Here is a 26,951-nt window from a genome sequence, read left to right as displayed (position 1 = left end):
GCACGCACTTATGCACACTCATGCGCTGACACACACGTGCTCACACGTGCTCTCTCACAAATGCGCACTTCAGACGGTCAGCCACAAGAGTGTCTAAATTATGAGTGAGTGAGACATCAGAGTCCCCAGTGGCACTGGGCTCTGGGCAGGTGGCCTGCAGTCGCGCACAGGGATCCATGGCACGGCACTGGTTCAGGCGCTCGAAGCACGTATTAAATCAATGCTGAGGGCCGTGCCCCAGAGCGTGGGTGTCTGACGACTGTTTATTGAGGGAAGTCAGTGAATGAGTCCCAGACACGGAACTCAAGCTCGGGCGCTGCCCTGCGGTCCTCCAGCCGGGCGGGGCTCAGAAGAAATCTTCCAAGTCGGTGTCCGAGTCCTCGTACTGTTGGTTCTGAATCTGACTCTGCCTCCAGTACAGATCGGCCACCTGCGAGGGAGGCGGTGGTCAGGCGGGCCCTCTCCCGGAAGCAGGCCCGGCCCGACACCCCCTTCCCGAGAGCCTCACCTCAGCACCGGTGGTGGCCTCTTCCGGCATCTTGTCTTTCCGGACGCGAACAAAGCGAGGGAAGCGAAGGGAGATCCCCTTCTCCTTGTCCACCTGCAGCAGGGGTGATGCTGCGACCTCCGTGCGGCCACAGCCACCTCCGGTCGTCTCCCTCCCCCTTCCCTCTGGCCTCGGCGCCCGATCCACACAGAGGGGCTGAGCACCAGGCTGTGGTAAGGGCTCAGGAAGCTGAGAAACGTGTGGACGCCTGGTGCCTGCTGTGTAAGCGCTTGAGCAATACTGGCCGCCACAGCAGCCGCTACGACAGGCACAGGCCTGGATCCAGAGCCAGATCATGGGTTCAAATCCCACCTTCCAGCCTCACAGGCACCTGCACGTTTATGGTGGAGACGCTCACGTCCCCACCCCTGTGGGGAGCAACTCGGACTAACTACCTTACTGGAATTAAGACTTATTCTATGCATCTGCTCTCCCACAATATGGCGCTGGGAGAGGAGTAAACAACTTCTACACAGCTGCCTCTCGCCAATTTGACTGATGAGCTGCAGGAGCTGATCTTGCTCCTGATTGGAGGAGAGCAGCGTGCTCGGCATGTGGGTAGCAGAGTTGGGATTGGTGGAAGAGGACTATAAAGGAGGAGAGAGAAAACATGCACCAGGAACCAGCGGATAACATCTGAGCAGCCCCCGAGAGAGCCGGCCGGCGGTGTGCCGCTCCCCCGCGGAAGTGGGGAAAGTGGCAGGGGGAGCCGCCCCTCCACGGAGGTGGAAGGGACGGTAGCCAACCCGGGAAGAACCAGCAGCAAACCCGGGAAGGGCCAAGCAGATAAAAGAACAGCGCAGGGTCCTGTGTCGTTCCTCCGCGAATGGGGGAGCGACACACCTCTGTCCCCGTCCCGGGCAGACAGGAGACGGGCATGGCTGCCCGTGAGCACTGCCCAGGCGCCCTGGCTCTAACGTGCCGTGCGAGTCGGAAATGAGACAAGTCAGATCAGAAGTACACGTTCCCCCACTTCCAACCAGGAAAAGAGGTGCCAGCTGGGCTCTGAAGGATCAGAGGAATCTCCAGGACAGCGCCTGCTCCTCCCCGGACACCCGCCCTGCTGAAGACGGCAGGTGCGTCCCCAGCACTGGCCCCGAGGGCAGAGCCGCCAGGAAACTTCTGCTCCCTGCTTGCCTTACTGGGATCCATTACAGGCCACACCCAGCCCAGCACTCACCAGGCCACGGGCAGCAGGGTAGATGGGAGAGAGGGAGAGATCCGCACACTTCACCTCCCACACGGTGGTGGGGTCCAGCCAGTGGTCAGGGGCCACGGCACCACCGGCCTGCACATAGGGGCGGGGCGCGGGCAGCACCAGGGCCTGCAGTGGGAAAGAGGAAGAGAGGGTCTCAGATCCTCGCCAAGGCCAAGGGTGGGGAACAAGGTGGAAAAATGAGGGATGGGGACAGAGGAGACAGCAGAAAGAGGGGGCAGGGAGGAGGCAGGTAGAGAGAGGGTGCGGGGAGGAGGCAGGCTGAGAGAGTGGGCAGGCAGAGAGAGGGTGCAGGGAGGAGGCAGGCTGAGAGAGAGGGCAGGCAGAGAGAGGGGGTGGGGAGGAGGCAGGCTGAGAGGGTGCAGGGAGGAGGCAGGCTGAGAGAGGGGCAGGGAGGGGGCAGGCAGAGAGAGGGAGCGGGGAGTGGGCAGGCTGAGAGGGGGCAGGGAGGAGGCAGGCTGAGAGAGGGGCAGGGAGGGGCAGGCAGAGAGAGGTGGCAGGGAAGAGGCAGGCTGAGAGAGGGGGCAGGGAGGGGGCAGGCAGAGAGGGGGGCAGGGAGGAAGCAGGCTGAGAGAGGGGGCAGGGAGGAGGCAGGCTGAGAGAGGGGCAGGGAGGGGGCAGGCAGAGAGAGGGGGCAGGGAGCAGGCAGGCTGAGAGGGGTAGTAAGGGAAGCAGGAAAAGGAAAGAAATGGAATGCAGCGGAGACGGGACACTACAGAGGCAAAGGGATGGGAACGGAGACCCAGAAGAAGAGGGACCCAGAGCTGGAGGGGTAGGGAGGGAGCCAAGGCCCAGAGAGAGGAGGGAACAGAAAGGGAGGATAGCACGGACGGAGGCAGAACCGCGATCCAGACACCACACCCAGGGCTCGCATTCCCCAGCGCCCCTCTCACCCGGGGCTCTCTAAGTGTTCCACGGGCACAACCCGGGAACACCTGAATGGCGCTCGGCAAGCCCCAGTGTGACCGAGGCTCTGGGTGGGGTGACGGCCCTGTGGCTCCAGTGTGACAAGGCCCTGAGCAGGGAGATGCCCTGCAGCCCCGGTGTGACCGAGGCTCCGGGCCGGAGACGGTCCTGTGACCAGCAGCCGGCAGAGCTGGGGCCTGACCCCGCCGCCCTCCTGCCCGCACCCTGAACCCTCCGACGGCGGAGGCTGAGAGGCCACGCAGCTCACCTGGAGGCTCTGGTGCTGCTCCTCCAGCTCCTCGTCGCTGAAGCCGGTCCCCAGCTGCAGGGAAGACGCGGGTCAGAGGACACCCACAGAATGGGGGTGCGGTGTGGGGACCCCATCCTCTGGCTCTGGTCCTGTCTGGGAGGTCACCCCCTGAGCTCACCATCATCTCCAATCCTAACCCCGAGGTTTCCCGCCCCGCCCGAGCAGCAGGCGTGAGGCATCACAGCGAGGCGCTGCTCACCCACTGTGCACAGTGGTACTGGTACTGGGTCTCTGGTACTGAGAACCTCAGCCACCTTTTCGCCTTTTGTGCCGATGATACTACTAGCGGAGGCCTTTTGGTGCAGCAGTCAAGGCCCTGCGGGGGACACGTGCACCCACACCGCAGGGCCTGGGTTCAAATCCTCATTCTGCTATGGATCCAGCTTCCTACCAACACACACCCTGTGAGGCAGGTGATGGCTGAGGCAACTGGATCCCTGCCATGGGAGGCCATGACCGAGCTCCGAGCTCCTGGCTCCTGGCTCCTGGCCCTGCCCGGTCCAGTCCTGGCCGTCGCCAAGTGTTTGGGGAGTGGGCCAGCAAACGGCATCTCTGCCCGTCGGACAAATGGAGCTCTATCCCAGCACTGCTGGGTGGCGACAGACTGACACTGCTGGACTGCAAAGGCACCTGTGTCACAGACCACACAGGCTAACCCAGTGCAGTGAGGACGTCGTTCTTAAGGACAAGTGGCTGAAATCAAGTGCAGAGAACTGGTTCAGGAACTCGGCGCGGCTGCACCTCAGAGCGCTGTCGTAGGCTCCACGTCACACCCCAAGCTTCACAGAATAAAGTACTGGGGAGGGCACGCTGGGGAGCCTGGGCTTCAGTCCCGACTCCACTCCGAGTCCAGTCTCCTGCTAGTGTGTGCCCTGGGAGGCAGCAGGGGCGGCTCATTTGCTTGGGTCCCTGCCACCCACGTGGGAGACCCAGCTGGAGTCCCGGGCTCCCAGCTTTGGCCTGGCCCAGTCCTGGCTGTTGCTGACCTTTGCGGGGCGTGAACCAGGGGATGGGAGATGTCACTGTCTTGCAACATAAATAGATTTTTAAAATGTGTGGCGCTGTGGCGCAGTGGGTAAAGCCGCCGCCTGCAGTGCCTGCATCCGATATGGGCATTGTTAAAATCCTGGCTGCTCCATTTCCGATCCAGCTCTCTGCTGTGGCCTGGGAAAGAAGCAGAAGATGGCCCAGGTCCTTGAGCCCCTGTACCCGTGTGGGAGACCCAAAGGAAACTCTTGGCTCCTGGCTTCAGATAGGCGCAGCTCTGGCCATTGTGGCCATCTGGGGAGTGAACCAGCGGATGGAAGACCTCTCTCTTTGCCTCTGCCTCTCTGTAACTCTGCCTTTCAAATAAATAAATCTTTACAAAAATAAATAAAAAGAAAGAAAGCAAACTGCCTCTGTGGAGTTACTGGTGCTGTTTCTCACTCAGTCTGCTGGGTGAGGGAGACCCGGTCACACTGCACAGCCATAAAGGCCTGACTTTCTCAGTGGCCCCTGCAGACAGGGACCAGCCATGGAGGGAAATTCCAGGAGGCACAGGCCTTGGCCCTGTGCATTGTTCTTTATTATTTACTCATCTGAAGTGCAGTGTGTGTGTGTGTGTGTGTGTGTGAAAGAGAGAGAGAGAGAGAGAGAGAGAGAGAGACTCATTCTCCCACCCACTAGTTCACCCCTAAATGCCTGCCATCGCTGGGGCTGGGTCAGGCTGAAGTCAGGAGCTTTCTCGAGGTCTCCCATGTGGGTGGCAGGGACCCCATTACTTGGGCCATCACCTGCTGCTTGCCAGGGTGCCCACTAGCAGGGAGCTGTGGAAGAAGCAGTGTGGAGAATCAAGCCCAGGCACTGCGCTACAGAATGTCAGCCTCCCAAACGGCAGCTCCACCCCTGCCCCGCAGTGCTGCCGCCTGGGTCCTCTCTTCTGGTGTCTGCAGCATGCAAGGCCCTGATGGCCGGCACACTTGCAGCTACACTGCGACGACGAGACCAGAGCCCATCAGAAAGACAACTGTGGGGAGAGAAGAGGCCCTGCAGGGGCCGCTGCCGCCAGACTTCCTGTCACAGAGAAGGGACAGTCCTCTCTAGGCTAAGCGAGCACCAGGCAGCCGGACGCGGTTCCCGACGTCCACAGTAGCCCTGCTGCAGTCGGATCCTTCCTCACTGGGAGGGCTGTCTGTCTATGGACCTGGGCCCTCCTGAGGCGCCACAGGAAGCCCCCACCGGGGTCGGCCCGGCGCCCAGACCTTGCAGATGGCCTGCAGTCCCTCGGTGTCTTCGTCGTAGCAGGCCAGCAGAAAGCCCCCGTAGCGGCCGGCACGCTTCCCCCGGCCCAGGTAGGCGCCAATCACCACGAGGTCCAGGGTGTCGCCCACGCCGTCCAGGTAGTCCTTCTTCAGCTGCGGGGAGGGAAGGAAAGAGCGGTGGGGGTGCTGGGCACAGACCTCAGTGCTGTGGCTACAGGGCCCCGGGCCAGGCCTCCTCACAGGGACTCTGAGGACGAAGATGCATTGTTAAGAGGCCGTGTGAGGAAAGGGCTTCCAGGCTCCAGGAGAGGCAAGTGGGAGGAGAGGGCTGGGCGGGGATGTGGAGCCCCCTTGGTGCCGCTGTCCTTCAGCCTGGGGACAAGTGGTTCCCTCCACGCACTCCCTTACACAGAGAACATGAGTCTCCAGTCACGTCATTTATTAAGTACCAACTGTATGCCAGGCAACTTAGCCTTCAGAGTACAACAGTAATGCCTAGGCCAGGGGCGAGTGACACACACGGGATGACCTGGTTCCCTTGGCCCCTCTCTCCACTCGAGCCTCCCACTCCTCACACCAGTGTCTCCACTTCTGCCCAGCCCCTGCTGTGCCTGTCCTGAGCCACGGGGCAGCAGAGGAGCCATGCAGTCAGACCACGGGCCACCCCGGCTCGAAGTCTCACTGGCAGTTTCATCTCAGGGCGGTGGTCCCAGGTGCTGCTGGCCATTCTGACCTCACTCGCCTGCCACTGAGCCCGGCCCCCTCAAGGCCTCTGCACTTGCAGTCCCCTCCGACCCCCCCGTGGTCGACCCTTCCTGTACTTGGGGACTTGACTCACACACGGCCTCTGGAAGCGTTCCCTGGCCCCCAGCAGCCGGTGCTAAGTGCACTGCTCACAGCCCTGGTTCCGGCCCAGCCCCACCCAGGCCAGCACTGCCCTGCACTCTCCTGCGTGGAGGAAGCTGGAGCAGAGCCCTCCCGAGACTGCCTGCATTCGCGGAGCGTGGTGGGGGCAGGGCCTGCCACCACCTCTTGCTGAGCTCACACACGGGACTTGCAGGGCAGCAGTGTGGGGCTGGGTGGGGTGTGGGGAGGCTCCAGAGTTGGACGGGGCGGTGCCAGCCCCAACACCCACGGCCCCTCAGGACAGGCTGGCGGGGAAGGCCGGGTGGGCGGGATTACCTTGAGCCAGTTGTGCGATCTCTTGGCGATCTCGTAGGTGGCGTCCACGTCCAGGGTCTTCACCATCAGCCCCTCGCAGGAGTCTGGAGGAGACACAGGCAGGGTCCCTGGGAGCTCCCTGCCCAGGCCCGGGCAGGGACTCCAGTGATTTTCCACGGCTGGCGCTGGGGCCTGGGGCCAGCGCGGGTCACGAGAGGCTGCAAACCTCGGTGGGGAGAAGCACAGGGGCCCTCACCTTTCACCGACTGCTCCAGGAACTCGGCGATCTGCTCGAGGTCCTTGGTGTCCAGGGAGGTGGCGAACAGAAACTCGCCCTCTGTCTCCACGAAGTTCTCGCGGAGCAGCTGCCGGCGGCGGGACAGGGGCTCGCGCACCAAGGACTGGGGAGAGAGGGCGAGAGGGCGGGCATTGCGGTGTGGGCAGACCCGGCGGCCCTGACTCCAGACCCACAGGACGTGTACAGGTCACAGGAAGCGACAGGGTTTAGGAAAGCCGTGAGAGGCTCCGGGCTGACGGGAGGATCCTGGGAATCCTAAGCACAGGGCCTCGGGCCTCAGGGCGTCAGGCGGGAGGAGCCCCAGCCCACGTGACATTCCCACGAACACTTCTAAGCCTCTCCTGTTTCTAACACCAGCCCAATAAAGGCAAAGAAGGCGTGAGTGACCGTAAGGTTAACAGAGAAGCCCGGGGAGGAAATCCTGCTACCCAGGGGCTACGAACCCCGGCATCAACACAGCTGCCTCTCTGCCCATGGGGACTGGCCCAGGGCTCCTCAGATACCGAAGCCCTCAGATACCCAGGGAGCTCCGGTCCTTACCGTAAAACAGCGCACTATCTGCCCGCAACCCCCCACATTCTCTGTACTTAGAGCGCCGCTAGGCCACCTGTGCCAGTATGCACATGGCTGTCACGCGTGCTGCTCAGGGACACGGACAGACAAAGCCTGTGAGTGTTTAGGACAGACACCATCTTGCTGCTGTTTCCGTCTGCTCTTGGTTGGACCCAGAGCCGGGTGCTGGCATGTTCTCAGCTCTCTGGTCACAGCTGTGCAGCTTCTCTGACATGGGGCAAAGGCAGGCATGGGTGACGTGGAAGCAAACGGGTGAGGCCTGAGGCCAGCGCTGTGGTGCGGCGGGGTAAGCCTCCACTTATGAGGCTGGCATCCTTTATCAGAGCCCCGGGCTCAGTCTTGCTGCTCTGCTTCTGATGCAGCTCCCTGCTCATGCACCTGGGAGAACAGCAGAGGACGGCCAAGTACTGGGTTCCTGTCACCCACGTGGGAGGCCCGGAGGAGCTTCAGTCTCCTGGGTCTGGCCTGGCAGAGGCCTGGGGCCATTGCAGCCATGTGGGGAGTGAACCAGCAGATGAAAGATCTCTTTCTCTCTCCCTCTGCCTTTCAAGTAAGTAAAAGTTGATCTTTAGGAATCACTCGTGATGGCTTCATTAGCGTTGGTGGCGCCTGCCCTGCAAACCCGCCTGACTACACTCAAACCTGGGCACGGCTTGAGCCTCTGCCTTGTGCAGCATCAGAGAGGAGGAAGAGGGACGGCGTCTCCTCGCTCAGGCTCCCTCGCCCAGCGCGAGGAGGGCGGGCTCACCTCTGCCAGACCAGGCGCTCGACACCACAGGGGACTCTCCATGAAGTTTGTCCTATCAGAACTTAAGTGAGGCGTCCAAGAAAACACGCCTATGTCAAAAGGCGGGGCTCTACTGGAGGCTGGGTGTTCCTGCCTGTTGTGGACAATCCGGCAATCTGCCGCCAGGGAGGGGTGGGGAGGGGAGGGACTCGCAGGCCCCTCGGAAGGGCCCCACAGAGAACCATTGCCCGAGCGTGGCCTCGACTGTGACAAGGCAGGCCCAAGCTTGGCCACCCAGGACTCACCTGTCCGTTGAGGTAGATGAGGTCGAAGGCGTACAGACACACCTGCACCTGGATCTCCGATGGGTCTACATCCTGAGGAGGGCAGAGAGGACATCAGGAGAGGAGAGGCAGAGACAGGACCGGGTGGGCCGCGCCCATGGTGCCCGAGGCTGCCGCGGTCCCTTGCACTGCGCCCTCCTCCCCAGCTAACAGCTCAGGCCCTGACGCATGGGGACTCCGCTAATCCCCCAGAGCTCATCCCCCGCACCAGGCGTTGGTTCCCAGCACCCCTGCAGCTAGCAGTGGGGACGTGACACACTGTGGCCGATAGGAAGTGAGAGGAAGTTTGCCACAGTGCACGCTGTGGGGGCTCTGGGAACGCCCCTTCCTTCACAGTTAAATGGCAGGGTGCAGATGGGCCTGTCCCCTTCCCAAACCGAGATGTCGGGGTGGGAATGTGATGGCTAGGGCAGTGGCAGTGATTTTTTGCAAAAGTGGAGAGAATGGCATGGGGAGGAGGGTGGAGGAGTGTGGCACCATGGGAGGTGACGGCACAGCTGACGGTACCTTGCGTTTGCGGGTGGTGAGCACCTGGAATGGCTGGATCTGCTTCTTCTCCCGATCCCAGGCCACGGCCTCGGTGTCCAGGATGAAGGATGTGACTGACGGGAGCTTAATCTGGAAAGGGAAGGGAGAGGCGGGGGCTTGCGACAGCTGGGAGGTGCGTCAGGCCAGACCCCCCGCTCCTTCCGTAGGGTCAGCTTCAGACACCAGGACACGGCTGTCGTCTGTCTCCACTGCGAGGGAGAGAACTGAACCCCGACAAGGACTCACTGTGGCCCTGTGAGCTGGAAACCCAGAGGCCCTGGTCATCGCCGTCTCCATCTCCCCCACATGATTCCCAGGGAACTTGTGGAGTCTGTCCAAGGCGCCTGCTTCCCAGCACCTCACTGCACCCAGCCCACAGGTCTCCCAGCTCCCACTGACCCCTCCAACCAAGGTGGGACCAAGGCACGGCCCTGCTACGACTCCCTACAGCTGTGCTCTCCTTGTTAGCCCCTGGTCCTTCCCTGGGCCCCTCAGCTACACTCTGTTTCTCCAGCAGACACCCCCTCACCCCCTCCAAGATGCCTGCCCCCTCCAGCATGCTGCCCCCAGCTCCCGGGTGCCGTGCAGCACGAGGGCCTGGCTTCCGGACACCAGGGCAGGCCGGCAGAATGTCACTCCTCCCCTTCAGAGCCAACAGCACGGCCCCGGTGTGAGCGTGGCAAGGGTGGCGATCCCGGCAAGCCTGGGTTATACCCCCTGCCTCCAGCGCAGGACCCCAAGAAACCCGCATGCAGCGGATGAGCCAAAGCAGCCAGAACCAGAAGGCGAGGAGCCGTGTGACGTCACCCACAGGAATCTAGAACACGCAGGCCGGCTCTGCCGACCAACACAGCAATGGGGGAGGTGGGGGTGTCAGAGGACGGGCTCGCTCAGTCAGGGGCACAGGGAAACGCTCTGCGGTGAAGAGCACGGGAACATTCTCTAAGTGGACTGCGGCACCGGCTGTGTGCAGCTCGGCCCTGTTACAACCTACTGTACTGGGGCTGGTGCTGTGCGTAGCAGATAAAGCTGCTGGCAATGCCAGCATCCCATATGGGTGCCAGTTTGAGTCCTGGCAGCTCCACTTCCAATCTAGCACTCTGCTATGGCCTGGAAAAGCAGAAGATGGCCCAAATCCATGTGGGAGACCCGGAGGAAGCTCCTGGCTTCAGATTGGCCCAGCTCCAGCTGTTGTGGCCATCTGGGGAGTGAACCAGCGAATGGAGACCTCTCTCTCTTTCTCATTCTGCCTCTCAAATAAGTAAATCTTAAAAAAAAAAAAAAAAAAAAAAAAAAAACACAACACCAAAAAACCTACTGTACCCCGCACACCTGGAATCATAGCCTTTCATGGACACTGCGCCCTGGCGCAGGTGCTGTGCCGTGTCTGCCTCCTTCCCCGCCCACACTGGTTTCCTAACTGAAGGGGACAGTCAAGGAGAAGGCCTGCGCTGTAGGCTTCTGGAATGGGCCCCGCCCAGCACCATGGCGACTCTGGGCTCAAAGCTTTGGGCCGAGGCCTGCAGGCTGGCCTCCTCCATGCCTGTCCCGCCCCCGTCCCGCCTTCCCTGCTGAGAAGCTGCAGTTGGAATCGCAGTTTTCTGGCTCTCGGGGCCAAGCTGGAGTCAGTTGGAGCGGCTGCCATGCTCTGAATGGGACTTGGCGCCCACACACTCACACTCCAAAGTGGCAGGCTGATGGCACTAAGAGGGTGGAAACTTGACCCAAGTATCGTGTCGGGGAGGGAGGCGGGCCTAGGGGGAGGTCCTCAGTCCACACAGGCCACCCCAGATGTGGTTCTCGTGAGGTTGGGGATAAAAGGCTGGCAGCAGGGCCTGTCTCCTGCCTTGCCGTGAGAACCTTCCTCCACGGCACTGCGCCAGCCACCGAGCCGCAGCACTCGGCAGAACCAATGGGGGCTGTGAACCTCCCAGCCGAGCCAGGTAAACCTCTCTCCTGAAGCAGCTTGCCTTGGGTAACAGAGCTGACCAACACACAGGCAGGGGACAGGAAGGATGCTGGGACCCCTCCCTCTCTGGAGATGTGACAGCTCTTTACGGACTGTACGGGCACAGGTGTTGGGAATGAAAACCAAGCAGCTGGGGGCAGTGGAGGCAGAGGCTGGAATGAGCTGGGCTGGGAGGATGGCTGTGTGCGAGGAGTCAGCTCGGGACGGCCTGCCCTCGACTGGAGAAAGAACACCACCTGTGGAAGTCACGCGCTGCCACCTCTGACCCCCACCCCAACCCGTGCTGGCCTGAGCGGGCCTCAGCCTTCCGCAGCCGTCGATGTGGTCTATCTAGGCAGTCAAAGTGCAGGCAAGCTGGAATTCTTACAGCCCCATGATGGACCCCTCTCTGTAACTGTCAGCTCAATACGCCCCCCTTCCCAGGGTGCACCTGTCTCATTGGAGACCCCACTCTGCATGTGTAGCTGACTGTGGTACCAACCCCTACCTCACAAAAGGGGCAGAGTGGGGAGAGGCCTCTTCCTGCCAGGGCCCAGACTTCCAGGTACTGCTTTGCTCTCACAGACAGCCCTGCGGCACATGGAGTTCCTCCGTGTGAATGTATGTCTGTTCCCTCGTGTCAAACACCAAGTCCTGTCCCTGTCTGTGCAGGCTACTCATCTCTGCTTCGCATTTCTGTCTTCGCAGGAAACTAATACGCTCACTGCCCACAGCCGTCGAACCGCAGCTGCAGCACATGGCGGGCCCACCTTGGGGATGCGGCTGATGATGTCAGGGTACTTCCCAGTGTTGTCCTCCTGGTTCCTGCTGAAGATCTTCACCTCCCCGCCTTCCAGAGCATGGATCTGCGGTGCGGACGCAAGGCGAGATCAGAGCCGGCCACCCCCCGCCCCTCCTTCTCTCCAACTCCACCCTCGCCGGCAGGAGGCTCTGGAGGAGGAAGTGGCCCACAGCCCCAGCACGCCCCTCCTTGGGTGCACCTGTGCCTCCTGCTGCCCTTCCCCTCGGCACCTCCGACCCCTGCGGCCCTCCCCGCAGCACGCAGCCCTGCTCGAGTGTAACTGCTGACAGACTCAGTCCTTCTGGTTCCTACTGGGAGCTCAACAGTCTGCTCACAGTCCTGGAGTGCCCGATGCACGGCCTGTTTCATTTCACTGCCATCTTACGGCAGGCAGCAATGGAGCCAACGTGCCTTAAGCTACCACGTCAGGAACACTGACGACTTCACCATCAGATAAGCTGGCAAGGGGCCATCAGTGTGCTCACTGCATGCATCATTGTACACCACAGCCCATGGAGACAGGCGAGGGGCGCAGGGCAGCTTGCGGCAGAGGCCGGCCTGGAGCTGGGGTCGGGACCCCGCCCTGCTCCCGGCGTTCTCCTCCTGGGAAGGGCCGTGCCCCCCATACCTGTGCCCTCTGCCCGTCGTACTTGTACTCGCAGGTGAAAGCTGCCTCCTCAAAGCGCTTCAGGACCTCGCTGACGCCCCGGGTGGGGTGGGCCAGCATTGGCCTCAAGGGGGTGCCTTGGGAGGAGAGAGGGAGGGTGTTAGGAAGGCTGAGGGTTGAGGGAACATGGCAAGGGGTGGGGGGCTATGGATGTGCCCAGGACCCCTCCCCTTCCTGGGCACTTAAGAGCAAATGGCCCCTCCCAGGTTTCAGAGTGGCTCTGGGGACCACACCCCCCAGCTGCAGGCTGAGTCAGGGTGGGGCCGCTGCTTTTCCTAGAACCTGGGCACTCCCCCTCCCTTTCTACATCCTGAACGGGAACGTGCTCACACACGTTTGGGGGAAGACTCTGGGGTGGCAGACAGAGACACAAGGGACTTGAGTCTGGAACACAGCCGCCCGCCCTCCCTTGCCGGGTTTGCTCTGGACGCTGATGTGCATGAGAGCGCTCCCGCCTGGCCTGACGCACGGCCATCTTCTCCACAGCAGCTCGGAACGCTTGGAGAAAAGGCGTTGGGCGCTGGGAGAGGATTCAGCTGGGGAAGCGAGGGCCTGGGGCTGGCACCTGGGCTCAGCTTGCAGTGTTCCGGGAGCCGCTCCAGCCCGTGCTCCAGCAGCACTGGGATGATCCGGTCCAGGTCGGGCACCTCGCTGCGGGGTGGGGGCAGTCCTTTCAGAACGTGCACGGCCTGTGCTCAGAGCCTGGCCGCCCATGACAGCCTCTGCCCCCTCCACGTCACCGCCACTGAGGCCCAGGTTCTTTACTTGGCTACGCAAGGACATATTGTCCCCCGGCCAGGCTTCCCCTGCAGCGATGAACTGAACCGCACTGAGCCAGGCCTGCAACCCAAGGTGGGTGGAGCCCAGGAGGCGGAGCAAGCAGCGGCCCTGCTCAGGAGCTCTGCAGAAGCTGCTCCTGGGGCTCCTGGTTCTGACCTCACCCTCTCACGGTGTCCTCGCGTGACCGTCTCCTGCACTTTCTTGACTGCAGCCCAACCTGGATCCTGCTGCTCCCGCTTCCGCATGCTGCCAGCGCCTCCTGGCTCTGCCTCCTCCCCGAGCCGTCCCTGCACCCGCCTTGTCTCGCTTGCCACCCCCGGCCACCTGCAGCGCCCTCCCACGTCCCCCCCGCCGGGCCCTCACCAGAACGTCTGCTTCAGCACCATGCCCTGCTCCTCCAGCCACGTCTTCCTGGCCTCTGCCGTCTTGCCCTTCCCAGCGTCCACCACGGCGGGGGGGAATGCTAGGAGACAGGCACCAGGGACTTGGGGACGACGGAGCCCTCAGCCACCCGGGGGCTGCGGTCAGGGGGTTGTCACCGGGCAAAGAACACTTATGCTGCTGCTCAGCTTTCCAGGCAGAGGAGCCCAGTGGTGGAAGCCGGGCTGGGAAGGGGGGGTGTGGCTCCTGGGGGGGGGAGGGGAGCATCAGCACAGAGCAGCCCCGAGACTGCAAGAGCTCACCTTGGCCAGGGGGTGTGAGGCTCACAGCCTGGGTGAGGGCCGTCAGCACCGACTGCTCTGCCAGCCCGAGGCGCAGCCGCCCCCTCAGGGCCCTGGGGAAGAGAGCAGGCCAGAGGTGGGCCTGTTGGTACCTCCTCCGCCTCCACACTTGCTCCCACCTCCTCCTACAGGTCTCTATAGACCCTGTCCTCAAAACCCACAGCAACCTGCAGAGCCAGGAAGGGACCCAAGAGGTCATATGGCCTCGTCTAACAGGTGAGGGAGGCTGCCCAATGCTGACCACGACCACTGGCTTGTAGTGCATGGCGGGAGTGGGTGCCCAATGCTGACCACGACCATTGGCCTGTAGTGCAGGGCGGGAGTGGGTGCCTCACAGGAACCTACACTTCTCATCTCAGCTGCCCAGAGAGGGGCCAGACTGAACACAGCCCACCCCCAACCCGACCCCCGCCCGTGATGGTTAACACCTGACCCAGGCACAGGCCTTGCTCCAAGCCAGTGACCTCGGGGAGTGGGCTTAACCTTCCAGCTCCCTGCTGTCAGCTGGGGTAAGGACAACAGGCCCCTCCTTGCAGAGCTATGGGGGGTAACTGACATAGGGCAGAGCACTCAAGAATTGTTCCCAAGACACGCATGGTCAACACAGCACAAGTGGCTCTGTGCTGCACTGCTGCGGCTCTCTGGCCAAGGCAGACATCACTAATCAATCACAGCACCCTTTACCCTTGAGCTGCAGGACCATCTCCAGGTGGCACCACCAAGGGGGAGAATGGGAAACGACCAAGCTTTTCTCATACAGGGGCAGTCGGCCTCAGCAGTACCTCCAGCCACTTTAGAAGTCCCCTCTCCCCAACCTCGCAGACCCCACAGTCACCTGGCGATGAATCGGGCTTCTGAGTGTCGGCAAGCAACAAAGAGGCCTTTGATGATGTCCATCTTCTTGGTCATGGACTGAGGAGGTGGGGGAGGGGCCGTCAGGGCCCAGCCCCCCCCAACACTACCCTCACTGATGGCATGCCTCTGGCTCTCCTACTTCCCTCCCACTCTTTACCCGGCAAAGACTGAGAGTCTGTAGGAAGGAGGGGTCGGCTCTGCTCCCCTCCCACACTGAGGAGCCCCAGCCCCCGCAGGTCTAACCAGAGCCTTCCTGCCACACCCATGACCTCAGGTGCCCGAGGTGAGGGCCCTGCCCCACTCACAGCGCTGCCAGTGAGCCGGGCGATGTCCCGAAACTTGGCGAAGACCCCGGAGGCGGTGAGAGGGGGCGGTGGCAGCATGAACCTCTGGGTGACGCGGCTGTACTCCGCCACCAGCCCCACGTCACCCGACTCGGCCGCTTCAGCCCGGACAATGTCCAGCTGCCGACCTGGGGGGAGGGGGGGTTGACAGCTGTGGCTGGGTCTCCCTTGCTGGGGCCCTGATGTAGTCTCCTACCCTTCCCCTTTGCTCTTCCCCACAGCCCTCGCCCCAGCTCCCTGCCCCCTGACCTCTGTCTCCTTTCACCTGCAAACGCAACCAGAGACACCTCTCACCTGCCCACGATCCTTCTGGGGCTCCCAGAGGCCTGCATGATAGATGCAGAGCACTCAAGGCCCCGGACGGCCCCACTCCCAGTCTTGTGCCCAGCCCTGGTAACCCTGCGCCTGCACGGCCCCTCATTCCCTCCCCTGCTCGGCTCCTCCAGGTGCTCCCAGGCCGTCTGCTACCCTGATACCCTGCCTCGGTCCTCACTCCAGACCCCGCCTCCTGCCACCTCCACCTTTCCCCGGCCTGGCCCTCCCTCACCTGCACTGCTGCCCACTGTGTCCTCCCCCAGGGTCCCTCAGCCGCCGCCTCTCCCTCGCTCACCCTCCAGAATCCGCCCATCATCTCTCCCGCACCCCAAGCTCCCCTTCAACACGGCCCCCTCACCTGTGGCCTGGGCCACCGCCTTGAGGAGGACGCCGTCCCCAACACCGAGCTCCAGGCCCTGCTGGGGCGGCCCTAGGCGGTTGAGGCTGAGGTAGAGGATGGGGAGGAGGTCTGGTGGCGACAGGGCTACCACAGAGCGCAGAAAGTTGCTCAGCGTCTCCACCATCCGGAGCCTGCAGAGGGGTCGGGCTGTGACCACCTGGCTCAAGATCAAGGTGGGGGTGGGGCAGGGGGAGGAGGGGCACTGCCACGGCCCGTGGGTGGGGGAGGTCAGCGGCTGCGGCGCCAAGCAGACTTGTTTCAAGCATCGGCACATTTCAGCTCTGGGCCTACGTTACCCCCCTGACACATGAGAGGCAGTGAGTGGCCCGGGTCACAGAGCCAGGACTGAGCCAGGAACCTAGGTGGCTGCCTGCTGGAGGTGCCCAGCTGCGCCCTGAGCCGTGCTGCTCGCTTTAGGAGTGCATCCGAGGCCGCACACACGCTGGAGGAGCGGGCCGTCATGGCAAGCGCAGGGCCTGGCACACAGCAGCTGTTTTTCTCAGAGCGGAAGCTGTTAACAAAGGCGGAAGCAGGGGAGCCCCTAAGTCACCATCCCACAGACACCTGCAGCGGGCAAGACAGCCTCTGGGAGTGTGGTGGGTGGAGGAGTGGCCTCACCCCCTGGGCCCCGCAGAGCCTCAGGAGGTGAAGTTGGGTCTTTGTGACCAGGGCTCCAGATGAGCTCACAGGAGAAGGCTGGGGCCTAAACCCAACACGTGCTCTTGTAAGACAGAAAAGGACATAGACGGAGGCGACATGAGGGCGAGGCGTCCACGGGCTGAGAAACGCCAAGGGCAGCGGCCGTCACCAGGAGCAAGAAGCGGGGCCTGGCCCTGCTGCTGCTTCCGGCACCAAGGGAGGGTGAGCTGTGCTGAGGCCCCGACCTTCTGCAGCTCTCGACTGTGCACAGATGCCAACACTGGGCCAAGGTCTAGAGACACAAGCGCTGCACCTGGTCTCAAAGCAGACACCCACGAGGCGCCTGCTGACTGGGGAGTGAAGACGTGACTGCAGGGCAGTCACCAGGGCCAGCCGAGCCTGTGGCCAGGAACCAGACGGGCGGCGGCACAGTAGCCCTTCAGCAAGGAAACATGAGCGCCCTGAGCTGGCAGGCCGGCCAGGGACTCTGGCCAGGCCCTGGACTAGAACAGAGAACAGAAGTGGGCAAATAGCAAAGTTCAGCGCGTCACCTGTTGGTGTACCTAAAGGTGCTGTCGGGACCCCCGCCCCACGCTGAAGCAGGACTTCAGCACAGACAGAGCTGCTTAGGGTACACGGGGACTTTCTGCACCACAACTGTAGCTTTCTGCTAAGTCTAAAACTACTTCTACAAAGTTCTGAAAATATGGTAACTCCTCCCGTTTTGGGTTGGGAGTTATCAGGGCAGTTGCTTGCAGGTCTCCTGCACTGGGTGGTTTCTGAGTTTCTCCTGTATTATGTTCATAGTTCCCAGGGCCAATCTGAGACATGACGTCCCTTTACTCATGGAGAAACTGTGGCAGACAGGCAGGCCACCTGCAGCCAGGAAGCAGCAGAGCCGGCCACTCCCAGGCCTGCCTGTGCCCCGGACTGGGCTCTCACTTGCTGCTGTCATGGCCTGGACTCGGAGCCCCTCAACAGGCACCTGAGGCCTTGCCACACTGTCCGAGAATGTTGCGACTCCTCCCGGTGGGGCTTACGCCAACAGGGGAAATTTCTCAAATGTTCGCAAGGGGACACGCTGATAAGAACCAACTGCTCTGGGGCCAGCGCTGCGGGGCAGTGGGTTAAGCTGTTACTTGCGACACTGGAATCCGACATGGGAGTCCGTTTGAGTCTTGGCTGCTCTGCTTCTGATCCAGCTCCCTGCTAAAATGCCTGGGAAGGCAGCTGACGATGCCCCAAGTGCTTATGTCCCTGCCACCCACATGCGAGAGAAAGATGGAGTCCCCGGCTCCTGGCTTAGCCCTGGCAGATGTGACCATTTAAGGAGGGCTCTCCCTCCTCAGCTCTTTCACACAAATACATCTTAAAAACACAAGAACATGGCATCAGGAGAAGCCTGCAATGGCCCCCTCCTGTAGGCCCCTGGAGAGTGCCGTGTGGCAGACAAGCTGAAGGGACACCCGGGGCAGTCGGGCCATGGAGACTTACAGCAAGCCGGGAGCAGAGCAGGAAGCAGACTGAACCGTGCCCGTCAAGCTCACATTCGCTAACACCCCTGCTCACGGACCAGCAACATGGACATGAGAAGGACCGGAGTGCGGGCAGCCCTGGGCGTGGGGCCGCAGGAGCACCCCGAGAAGAGGTCCCGGCTGAGGCTGAGGTCAGTTTTCCCAGCACTGAGACGGTAAGGAAGGCTCAGCCGCTTGCGCTGACCCAGCGCTGCCACCTTCTGTAGCTCCCATCATGCTGACAGGGAGCTTGTACCCTACCCTGAATCTGGGGTCGCCCTTCTGTCTGCTCTCGACAACAGAGCCAGGCAGAAATGAGGCTGTGGACTTCCGAGTCCGGGCCCTGAGAGGACCCGCAGGCAGCCCTGTACCCATGACCTGAGGGGATGGGGCAGTGGACAGCCACGTGGGGCACGGAGGTGCAGGGACAACTGGGGGGACAACTGGGGGAGCCCCACCCTCCGGCCCTGGTTTATTACCGAGCAGAGACCTCCTCGATCTTCTCAAACGTCCGGGCCACGGCCAGATAAGGGACCCTGGGAAGGCAGAGAGATGCAAGAGCCCTGTGTATCACTCACGTGGTCCTGCCACCCGCCCTGGGGCCAGCCACCTGCCTTGAAGCGGCCCGGCACACGGCCCGGCTCCTCCAAGTGAGGCCTCCCAGGGGGACGGGGACTGGGCTGGGTGCCGGGGGAGGGAGAGGCCTCACTTCTGGCCGGGTTTCCAGCAGGCGTCTTCCACAGGGTGGTAGTTGCTCTTGGCAGGGTTATAGCTCACTGGGTCCAGGGCTCTGTGGAGGCAGAATAGATAGGGTACCTCTGGGTCGGAGAGAAGCCAGCTCTCCACCAGTATCCCCTGAGCACCTACCATGTGCCAGGCTGCACCAGGGCTAGGGCAGGAACCCGCATCCCTGTCACCTCTGAGAGTCACCTCCTGCTCCCTCTGCGCGCTCCCCGCCGCCCCTCTGCAGCGCTGTCTGTCTGGTGGGGGACACTCCCCTGGGCACCCCATCCACCCTCAGGTCTTTTACTTGACTGTCGCCCCTACTGCCCCCGGCTCCCCCACAGCTCTCGGCGAGGACGTGACGCACGGTGCATTCTGCACGCTGCCTCCCCTGTCCCATGGTGAACTGCAGAGCAGGGTTTTCTGGGATTTGTTCTTTGCTGGGGCTCCCGCAGAGAGAGCTGCTGCCTGACCCCAGTCCTTCCAGAAAAACATCTGGGAGTGTTCAATGAAGTCCACTCTTTCACCGTGCATTTCCTGGTTCCAGAGAGGCCAGCCCGAGTGCTGGGAGCTGGGCAAGGAGAACTGGACCCGGCCCTGGGAAGGCCCGTGGTCTGGTGGGGCGGGACCTGGCCTTGTGACCCGGCATGCGAGGAGGTTGCTGCAGGTGCTGAGGATGCACATCTGCTCAGAGGGGGAGCCCCGCCTCCAGCAGGCGCACGAGGGCCACTGGGTCGGCACCAGTGCTGGGGGGCCAGTGTGTGCAGCAACAGGCAGCCGAGAGGTGAGTGAGAGACTGCAGGTGCCGGGAGGCCAGAATCCACTGGGGGCAGGGCTCTCATGAGGGCCCGAGGAGCCCACCATCTACCCTGGCTCTGGCAACCACAGGTTCAGGACAGGGCAGGGACGAGGTCTGTGCTCGTTACTGTGACAGAGACGTCCTGTGCACACGCAGACAGCGTCCTGCCAGAGCATGAACATAACGAGGTAATTACGTATCTGACACGCGGAACCCCACTAGCAGGCAGGACAGGTGCTCAGCTCTCAACGCGGAGCAAATGTGGCCGCTGGCCAGAGGGCCAGAGGTGTGCAGGGCGATGGCTGAAGGGCTCGGGGCCCGTGCTGAGGACACGGGGCAGCCTTGGGGGGCCCCAGCCCTGCGCACCAAGGCTGCAAGGCTGCAGGCTGGAGGGCAGCAGGCTCTGCTCCTGGGCGGGCTGTCTGGCCTGTGCTCAGCAGGGCTTTGCGGCTGGGGCTGGCTGGGGCCCACGAGGGCTAAGGCACTCGCTGCTGGCCCTTCCAGGCAGAGCACCGGGGCTGGGCCGGGGGCCTCTCAGACCCACCATGCTGCACACTCACCCTCTGGCCTCCTCCTTCCTCACAATGGCTGGGTCTTCTTCCTTCACTTCTGCTTTGATGGCCGGCTTCCGGGGAGCTGGGAATGAAGCCAGGGAACAGCAGGTCTTTTCTCTTGAGAGCCCCCCGCCTCCCACCCGATCTTCACCCAGCACTGCCGCAAGGCTCACGGAGACGAGGGACAAGTGGGGGTGTGGGGTGCTCTGTAGAGAACCAGGAGAGCAGACCACAGAGAAACTCACTGAAGAAACTGCTGAGTGTCCGGGGGGCGCGGGCAGGGGGCTTGGCCTGGTCCTCCTGTGGCTCCTGCTTCACGGCCACCTGGGGCTCTGAGCTGCTTCCCACCGGGGCCTCTTCTAAAGTGAGGGGGCACAGGGTAAGGCCGGCCGCTTCCATCCCAAGCCCACTGCTTCTACTCCCCACTACAGAGGGAACATGGGGGCAGCTCTGCCAGGCATGTACACGGTATACAGCAAACTGGAGAATCCATACCGGGCTCACACTGCTGGTCCTCTGATGGCACCTGACACCCAACCCAGGGTGGGGGGCTAGGAGGTGCAGAGGACCAGAACTCACTGGGGGACTCAGGGGGCTCAGGGGGCGTCATAGGCCGGGGCCCCTCCTCTGCGTCCTTCTTCTCTGCCACTTCAGCCTCGGTGGGGCTTTCTCTCGGGGTCTCTGTTTCTGAGGGCAGAAGAGTCAGATGGCAAAATAAATAAATAAATAAATAATCATTTTCCTGAGGGCACTTCCAGCCCAAAGACACCAGCCCCATGCACTTTCTAGTGCCCCAAGCACAGCGGGCAGCAACGTCCGTGAGCCCCCAGGCCCACAATTCAATCAACCACGATGGAAATCGGCTGTGTCTGTCATGAACAACACAGTACAGTACAACCACCATGGACACGGCGTCTACACTGTGGGCATGAGACACGAGTCACCCCGAGATGATTTAGAGGGGACGGGCCACACATAGACGCAAGGCCATTTCATCGAGGGGCTGGAGTGCTGGAAGATTTGGGGATCACTGGGGGCTGCAGACGCTGAGGGATGGCTGCCTGTCTCTCAAGTGACGGGGGTGTCAGGCTGAGCAAGGCAGGGCCCTCGGGAAGAATCCAACTCCAATGCCCACTTGTGTGCTAAGCAATAGACAGCGACCCCTTCCCATTAACAAGTCTTCTGTGAAATGTAGCATGTGAAAATGCACCTGACAGCTTATTAAAGACAAAGCTTAAGCTGGCGCCGTGGCTCACTAGGCTAATCCTCTGCCTTGCGGCGCTGGCACACCGGGTTCTAGTCCCGGTCGGGGCGCCGGATTCTGTCCCAGTTGCCCCTCTTCCAGGCCAGCTCTCTGCTGTGGCCCAGGAGTGCAGCGGAGGATGGCCCAAGTGCTTGGGCCCTGCACCCGCATAGGAGACCAGGAGAAGCACCTGGCTCCTGCCTTCAGATCAGCGTGGTGCGCCGGCCGCAGCGCGCCGGCCCCGGCGGCCATTGGAGGGTGAACCAACGGCAAAGGAAGACCTTTCTCTCTCTCTTTCTCTCTCACTGTCCACTCTGCTTGTTAAAAAAAAAAAAAAAAAAAAAAAAAAAAAGACAAAGCTTAAGTCTTAAGATACTGACTGAAAAACTCTAAGGGTAACAATGAAACCAGCAGAGTTACCTTGGGGACAGCTTGCCTTGCTAGAAAGGGGCCCTCCAACCATGGCCCTTCCCCTCCAACCATGGCCAACACCGTATACAACTTATAATGATGTTTGCTCCTAAAAGCTGCTGACAGGAATTAAAACCTTGGCCAGCCGGTGCTGCGGCTCACTAGGCTAATCCTCCGCCTGTGGCGCCGGCACACCGGGTTCTAGTCCCAGTCAGGACGCCGGATTCTGTCCTGGTTGCCCCTCTTCCAGGCCAGCTCTCTGCTGTGGTCCAGGAGGGCAGTGGAGGATGGCCCAAGTGCTTGGGCCCTGCACCCGCATGGGAGACCAGGAGAAGCACCTGGCTCCTGGCTTCAGATCAGCGCGATGCGCCGGCCACAGGGGCCATTGGAGGGCGAACCAAGGGTAAAGGAAGACCTTTCTTTCTGTCTCTCTCTCACTGCACTCTGCCTGTCAAAAACAAAACAAAACACCTTGGCCAAATGCAAATCTGCCCTGGGGACAGAACTCTGAAGAGGACTTTTTATCAGACAAGCAAACATGCGGTAGTGGCGAATGTGTGACTAGTACCATCTGAGATCTGAGAGGCCGGGAGCAGCCAAAGGCCCAGGTCTCCCTAGCTGGGTGCAGGAGAGCCCAGGGAGACTGGCAGGAAGTGGGACAGTTTCCAAGGAGACCCAGTGACCCCTGCTGGATACCGTGTGAACTACACACTTGAGGCCTCACTCAGCCTGCAGGGACACATCTGCACAGCATGGTTTTCACTGGCTGCTGTGATAAAAATTCAGAATTGGGCAAAAATCCACGTGAGACTGACACGGGGTGGCCATTCCTACTGGATTCCATGGCTTCAGATGTGTGGTAAGCATGGTAGCTGTACCCCATTAGTAAGCAGTCAGGATTACGTAAGAACAAAACACAAACAGTGGTTTTTCTCTGAGCAGAGTGTATCATGCAGCAGCTACTTAGACCTAACTACTTCATATATGGAGCTGTTACGGTAGTGGCCTAGGGAGCACCACGAGAAATGATGACACTAGGAGGGCCACAAGCCAAGAAAAGTCTGAGAAAAAAATCATTTAGAAGAAAACAATCTCCATAAAAAATATAAAACCAGAAGATACAAATGGGGAACTGAGTTGACACTGAATTAAGGTGGCCACACAGATGCATTCCAAAGTGCCTTCGACAGCAGCTCCCGCGGGTGGACGCCTTCAGATGCCTGCAGCAGCGGCCTGGGCCCCCCCGCCCACCCTGTTCCTCCCCGGGGGTCTCACCTTCCTCCTTCTTCTTCCTCTTGGCTTCCCGGTCCTTGTCCTCATCCTGTCCTCCCAGGACATCCTGAATTGTCCGTTTCGGGAGCTGCTTCCGAGCTGGGAAAGCAAAGGGCTGAGTGTGGCCCGCTGCTCTGTCTGCTCTGAGCGCACAGCCACGACGGGGCCCCGAGAGGGCTCTGAGTGCCTCCCCTTCTGCCCGCGGCCGCTGCCCTGATGCAGGTCTTGTCCTGTAGGCCAACTGCTTCCTGGCTGTGTGGGCCTGGGCAGGCGACTTAACCTCCCTGCCTCTGCAGTGGAGCGAACCCCACGTGCTCAGACAGGACGGCCCTCGACCTCACTGTCTCTGTGTGTCCCAGAGAGCTCGTCCGCAACCTCCGGCCCCTGGAGGTGGCAGAGTATCATCAGGCCTCACCCAGCAATGGGTGGGACTTGGCACGAACACCCCAGCCCCCTCACACCTGGGGGAGTTCGGAGGCGTGTTTAGTCTCCCAGGGTAGAGCCACAGAGCTGGGGTCCAGTGGCTGCTTCCCCTGACCTTCAGGGCTCTGTTGGGGCCCCCGGGCCCCACCCTGAGCGTGTCATGGCCGACACGCACTGCGCTGACGGGGCTGGGCCCCACGCTCAGCACTTCACACATCAACCTTTACCCCTCCCGACGCGTCGGTGCTGCAGGTGTTGTCTGACAGAGAACCCAGCCAGAGCTCAGACAGGCCAGGGGCCAACCCAAAGCCACACAGTCTATGGCTGGCAAGGCTGAGCGCTTAACCACAACGGTCCGATCGGGACTGGCATGGGGCAGCCGCCTGGTGCAGAAATCCAAGTGGGGAGAAGAAGGCAGGGGCCGCATGTCCTCACCTGTGAGGCGCTTTGGGATGCCGGCCGTGGCCAGGCCCACGGGGGAGGAGTCGGAGGGGCAAGGGGTGTTCTCAGGTGATGCGGCAGGGCTGGGCGGGGAGTCCTGTGGGCGCTCTGGACCAGACTTCTGAAGGGGAGGAAAGAGCAATTCTAGCGTGGGAACTTGGCACGGCTCTCCGTGCCTCCCCTCCCCCACCTCCTCCCTGGCCCTGTCCCCTGTCTGGGCTACCACTCCACGGTCCAGGGAGGTTTCAGGATCTCAGTCTCCCATCAAGGACCCAAGAACAATTCTGGTGTTTTTTTTTTTTTTTTTTTTTTGACAGGCAGAGTGGACAGAGAGAGAGAGAGACAGAGAGAAAGGTCTTCCTTTTGCCGTTGGTTCACCCTCCAATGGCCGCTGCGGCCAGCGTGTTGCAGCCAGCGTATCGCGCTGATTCGAAGCCAGGAGCCAGGTGCTTATCCTGGTCTCCCATGGGGTGCAGGGCCCAAGCACTTGGGCCATCCTCCACTGCACTCCCTGGCCACAGCAGAGAGCTGGCCTGGAAGAGGGGCAACCGGGACAGAATCCAGCACCCCGACCAGGACTAGAACCTGGTGTGCTGGCGCCGCAAGGCAGAGAATTAGCCTAGCGAGCCACGGCGCTGGCCTAACAATTCTGTTTTCTACAGCATCTGAGTCTCTGATTCTGGCCTGGCGGACAACTCCGTGTCCCAGGCTCCCTTGCAGCTAGGAGGGGTCATGAGCCTCAGTGCTGGCTGTGGGATATACAGGGAAATGAGGAACGGCTCCCCTGGTTTAAGGAACACCCGCCTCACGGAGGGCGTGCTCTGTCTGGGTGCCAAGCACTGCTCTCAGACAAGGGCACGGGGCAGCAAGCACTGGCCCGGAAGCAGCTGCCACATTGCAGTGACCGCCACCCTGAGCCAGCACCTGCTGAGCCGTCAGGAGACACAACCCTGAGGTGCTGAAGCTGGGGACTCGGGTCTCAGCTCCAGGGTGGGCGACTGCCTGAGTCCCAGGCCAGCGACCCTCCCTCACATGGCATGGGGCTGGGTTCTCAGCCCCTCCTGCTTGGTGGCCGGCTCTGGGTCTTGGGGTACAGTGGGCTGAGCCCCTCCTGCTTGGTGGCCGGCTCTGGGTCTTGGGGTACAGTGGGCTGAGCCCCTCCTGCTTGGTGGCCGGCTCTGAGTCTTGGGGTACAGTGGGCTGGGCCCCTCCTGCTTGGTGGCCGGCTCTGGGTCTTGGGGTACAGTGGGCTGAGCCCCTCCTGCTTGGTGGCCGGCTCTGGGTCTTGGGGTACAGCGGCTGGGTCTGCAGGCCTTCCCAGCACCTGGTCCGTGTGCTGTCCCAGCAGAGACCCCAGCATACTACCGCCAGCAGCCCCCCCCCCCCCCAGCTGTTTCTGCACAGGTTGACAGGGACGGACCTGGCTCCTGGGCGGGCTGAGGGCTTCGTCCTCCTCCTCCCCTTCGCTGCTCAGGACGCGGGCCACCTTCCTCCCAGGCCTCTTCACTGGAGAGTCGCTCCCAGCCACCACGCCATTGCGCTCCTTCAGCGCCACCCTGGAAGGTGGGGACCATGGGCATCAGGACAGGCACCGCCCCAGACGCATGTGCGTCCCCCACCTCCCCCCTTCCTTTCCTCCCAGCAGTCAGTGGGTGCTCTCTGGGCGTCTCCGTGGTGTATTCTCTTGGTCATCCATCTACCACCCCGCCCACTCGGGAGGCAGTCCCCTGCCCAGGGACTGAGTAATGTGAGCTGCTCAGGCCATGCTCTGGCCAGCGGGCTGCGCCAGGGCCGGTCATCTGACTGAGGCGAGGCCAAGCCAGCGGCCAGCCTCTCTGCTTCCGGGAGGAAGTCTGGCCTAGGAGGAGGCCGGGGCCCAAGGACAGCACCGGGGCCCTGCATCCTGCTGGGCCTGGGGCAGATCTGCCCGAGGCCTTCACCCCTGGACTACAGCTTCCTCCCGGGCCCGAGGCCTGCCAAAGGCCTCAGGTCTGCGACCCCCGGGCCCCTGCGTACTTGGGTGGTGGCTCTGCCTCTCTGCCGCTGTGGGACGTCTCCTTCTCAGGCTTCTTCGTCTTCCCCTCTTTTGTGGGGTAAAAAAATGACCTGCAGGACAGGGGAGCAAAGGAAAGATACAGCACCCGCAGCCCCAGCCTCCAGTGCCTCCTGCTCCAGCTCGACAACCCCCCAGCTTCCACCACCTCCTGCCCCAGCTCAACCCCCTCACGGCTTCCACCACCTCCTGCCCCAGCTCAATCCCCCCCCCCCACGGCTTCCACCACCTCCTGCCCCAGCTCAACCCCCCCCCCCCCACGGCTTCCACCACCTCCTGCCCCAGCTCATCCCCCCCTCACGGCTTCCACCACCTCCTGCCCCAGCTCAACCCCCCCACGGCTTCCACCACCTCCTGCCCCAGCTCAACCCCCCCACGGCTTCCACCACCTCCTGCCCCAGCTCAACCCCCTCACGGCTTCCACCACCTCCTGCCCCAGCTCAATCCCCCCCTCCACGGCTTCCACCACCTCCTGCCCCAGCTCAACCCCCCCCCCCACGGCTTCCACCACCTCCTGCCCCAGCTCATCCCCCCCTCACGGCTTCCACCACCTCCTGCCCCAGCTCAACCCCCCCACGGCTTCCACCACCTCCTGCCCCAGCTCAACCCCCCCCCCCCACGGCTTCCACCACCTCCTGCCCCAGCTCATCCCCCCCTCACGGCTTCCACCACCTCCTGCCCTAGCTCAACCCCCTCACGGCTTCCACCACCTCCTGCCCCAGCTCAACCCCCCCACGGCTTCCACCACCTCCTGCCCCAGCTCAACCCCCTCACGGCTTCCACCACCTCCTGCCCCAGCTCAACCCCCTCACGGCTTCCACCACCTCCTGCCCCAGCTCAACCCCCTCACGGCTTCCACCACCTCCTGCCCCAGCTCAACCCCCTCACGGCTTCCACCACCTCCTGCCCCAGCTCAACCCCCCTCACGGCTTCCACCACCTCCTGCCCCAGCTCAATCCCCCCCTCCACGGCTTCCACCACCTCCTGCCCCAGCTCAACCCCCCCCCCCACGGCTTCCACCACCTCCTGCCCCAGCTCATCCCCCCCTCACGGCTTCCACCACCTCCTGCCCCAGCTCAACCCCCCCACGGCTTCCACCACCTCCTGCCCCAGCTCAACCCCCCCACGGCTTCCACCACCTCCTGCCCCAGCTCAACCCCCTCACGGCTTCCACCACCTCCTGCCCCAGCTCA

The 26,951-nt window shown here is 62.2% G+C and overlaps 1 protein-coding gene across 2 annotated transcripts in view; it reads right to left on the bottom strand.

The window, feature by feature from the left end:
- Positions 1 to 245: 245 nt before the first annotated feature.
- LIG1 (DNA ligase 1) overlaps positions 246 to 26,951 on the bottom strand; it is a 33,112-nt gene continuing 6,406 nt past the window's right edge. The window contains exons 3-28 of one of the 2 annotated variants that reach the window (XM_051837430.2): positions 25,722 to 25,811; positions 25,126 to 25,261; positions 23,700 to 23,826; positions 22,845 to 22,940; positions 20,495 to 20,602; positions 20,161 to 20,271; positions 19,922 to 19,997; positions 18,549 to 18,629; positions 18,319 to 18,375; positions 15,645 to 15,817; positions 14,933 to 15,099; positions 14,608 to 14,684; positions 13,734 to 13,825; positions 13,414 to 13,513; positions 12,836 to 12,921; positions 12,232 to 12,347; positions 11,572 to 11,667; positions 8,833 to 8,943; positions 8,287 to 8,358; positions 6,640 to 6,784; positions 6,405 to 6,487; positions 5,223 to 5,375; positions 2,938 to 2,991; positions 1,728 to 1,871; positions 509 to 601; positions 246 to 430 (exon numbers count right to left, since the gene is read on the bottom strand). In XM_051837430.2, the coding sequence (XP_051693390.1) occupies positions 347 to 430; positions 509 to 601; positions 1,728 to 1,871; positions 2,938 to 2,991; positions 5,223 to 5,375; positions 6,405 to 6,487; positions 6,640 to 6,784; positions 8,287 to 8,358; positions 8,833 to 8,943; positions 11,572 to 11,667; positions 12,232 to 12,347; positions 12,836 to 12,921; positions 13,414 to 13,513; positions 13,734 to 13,825; positions 14,608 to 14,684; positions 14,933 to 15,099; positions 15,645 to 15,817; positions 18,319 to 18,375; positions 18,549 to 18,629; positions 19,922 to 19,997; positions 20,161 to 20,271; positions 20,495 to 20,602; positions 22,845 to 22,940; positions 23,700 to 23,826; positions 25,126 to 25,261; positions 25,722 to 25,811 (2,728 nt within the window). In that variant the 3' untranslated portion in view covers positions 246 to 346. Of the gene's footprint in view, positions 431 to 508; positions 602 to 1,727; positions 1,872 to 2,937; positions 2,992 to 5,222; positions 5,376 to 6,404; positions 6,488 to 6,639; positions 6,785 to 8,286; positions 8,359 to 8,832; positions 8,944 to 11,571; positions 11,668 to 12,231; positions 12,348 to 12,835; positions 12,922 to 13,413; positions 13,514 to 13,733; positions 13,826 to 14,607; positions 14,685 to 14,932; positions 15,100 to 15,644; positions 15,818 to 18,318; positions 18,376 to 18,548; positions 18,630 to 19,921; positions 19,998 to 20,160; positions 20,275 to 20,494; positions 20,603 to 22,844; positions 22,941 to 23,699; positions 23,827 to 25,125; positions 25,262 to 25,721; positions 25,812 to 26,951 lie in introns of both variants that reach the window. The other variant, XM_051837429.2, reaches the window with a different exon arrangement.

Source organism: Oryctolagus cuniculus, chromosome 18 (assembly GCF_964237555.1).
Source record: "Oryctolagus cuniculus chromosome 18, mOryCun1.1, whole genome shotgun sequence".
Lineage (NCBI taxonomy): Eukaryota > Metazoa > Chordata > Mammalia > Lagomorpha > Leporidae > Oryctolagus > Oryctolagus cuniculus.
Note: the sequence above shows the minus strand (reverse complement) of the source record. Positions and strands in the feature narration are given on the sequence as shown.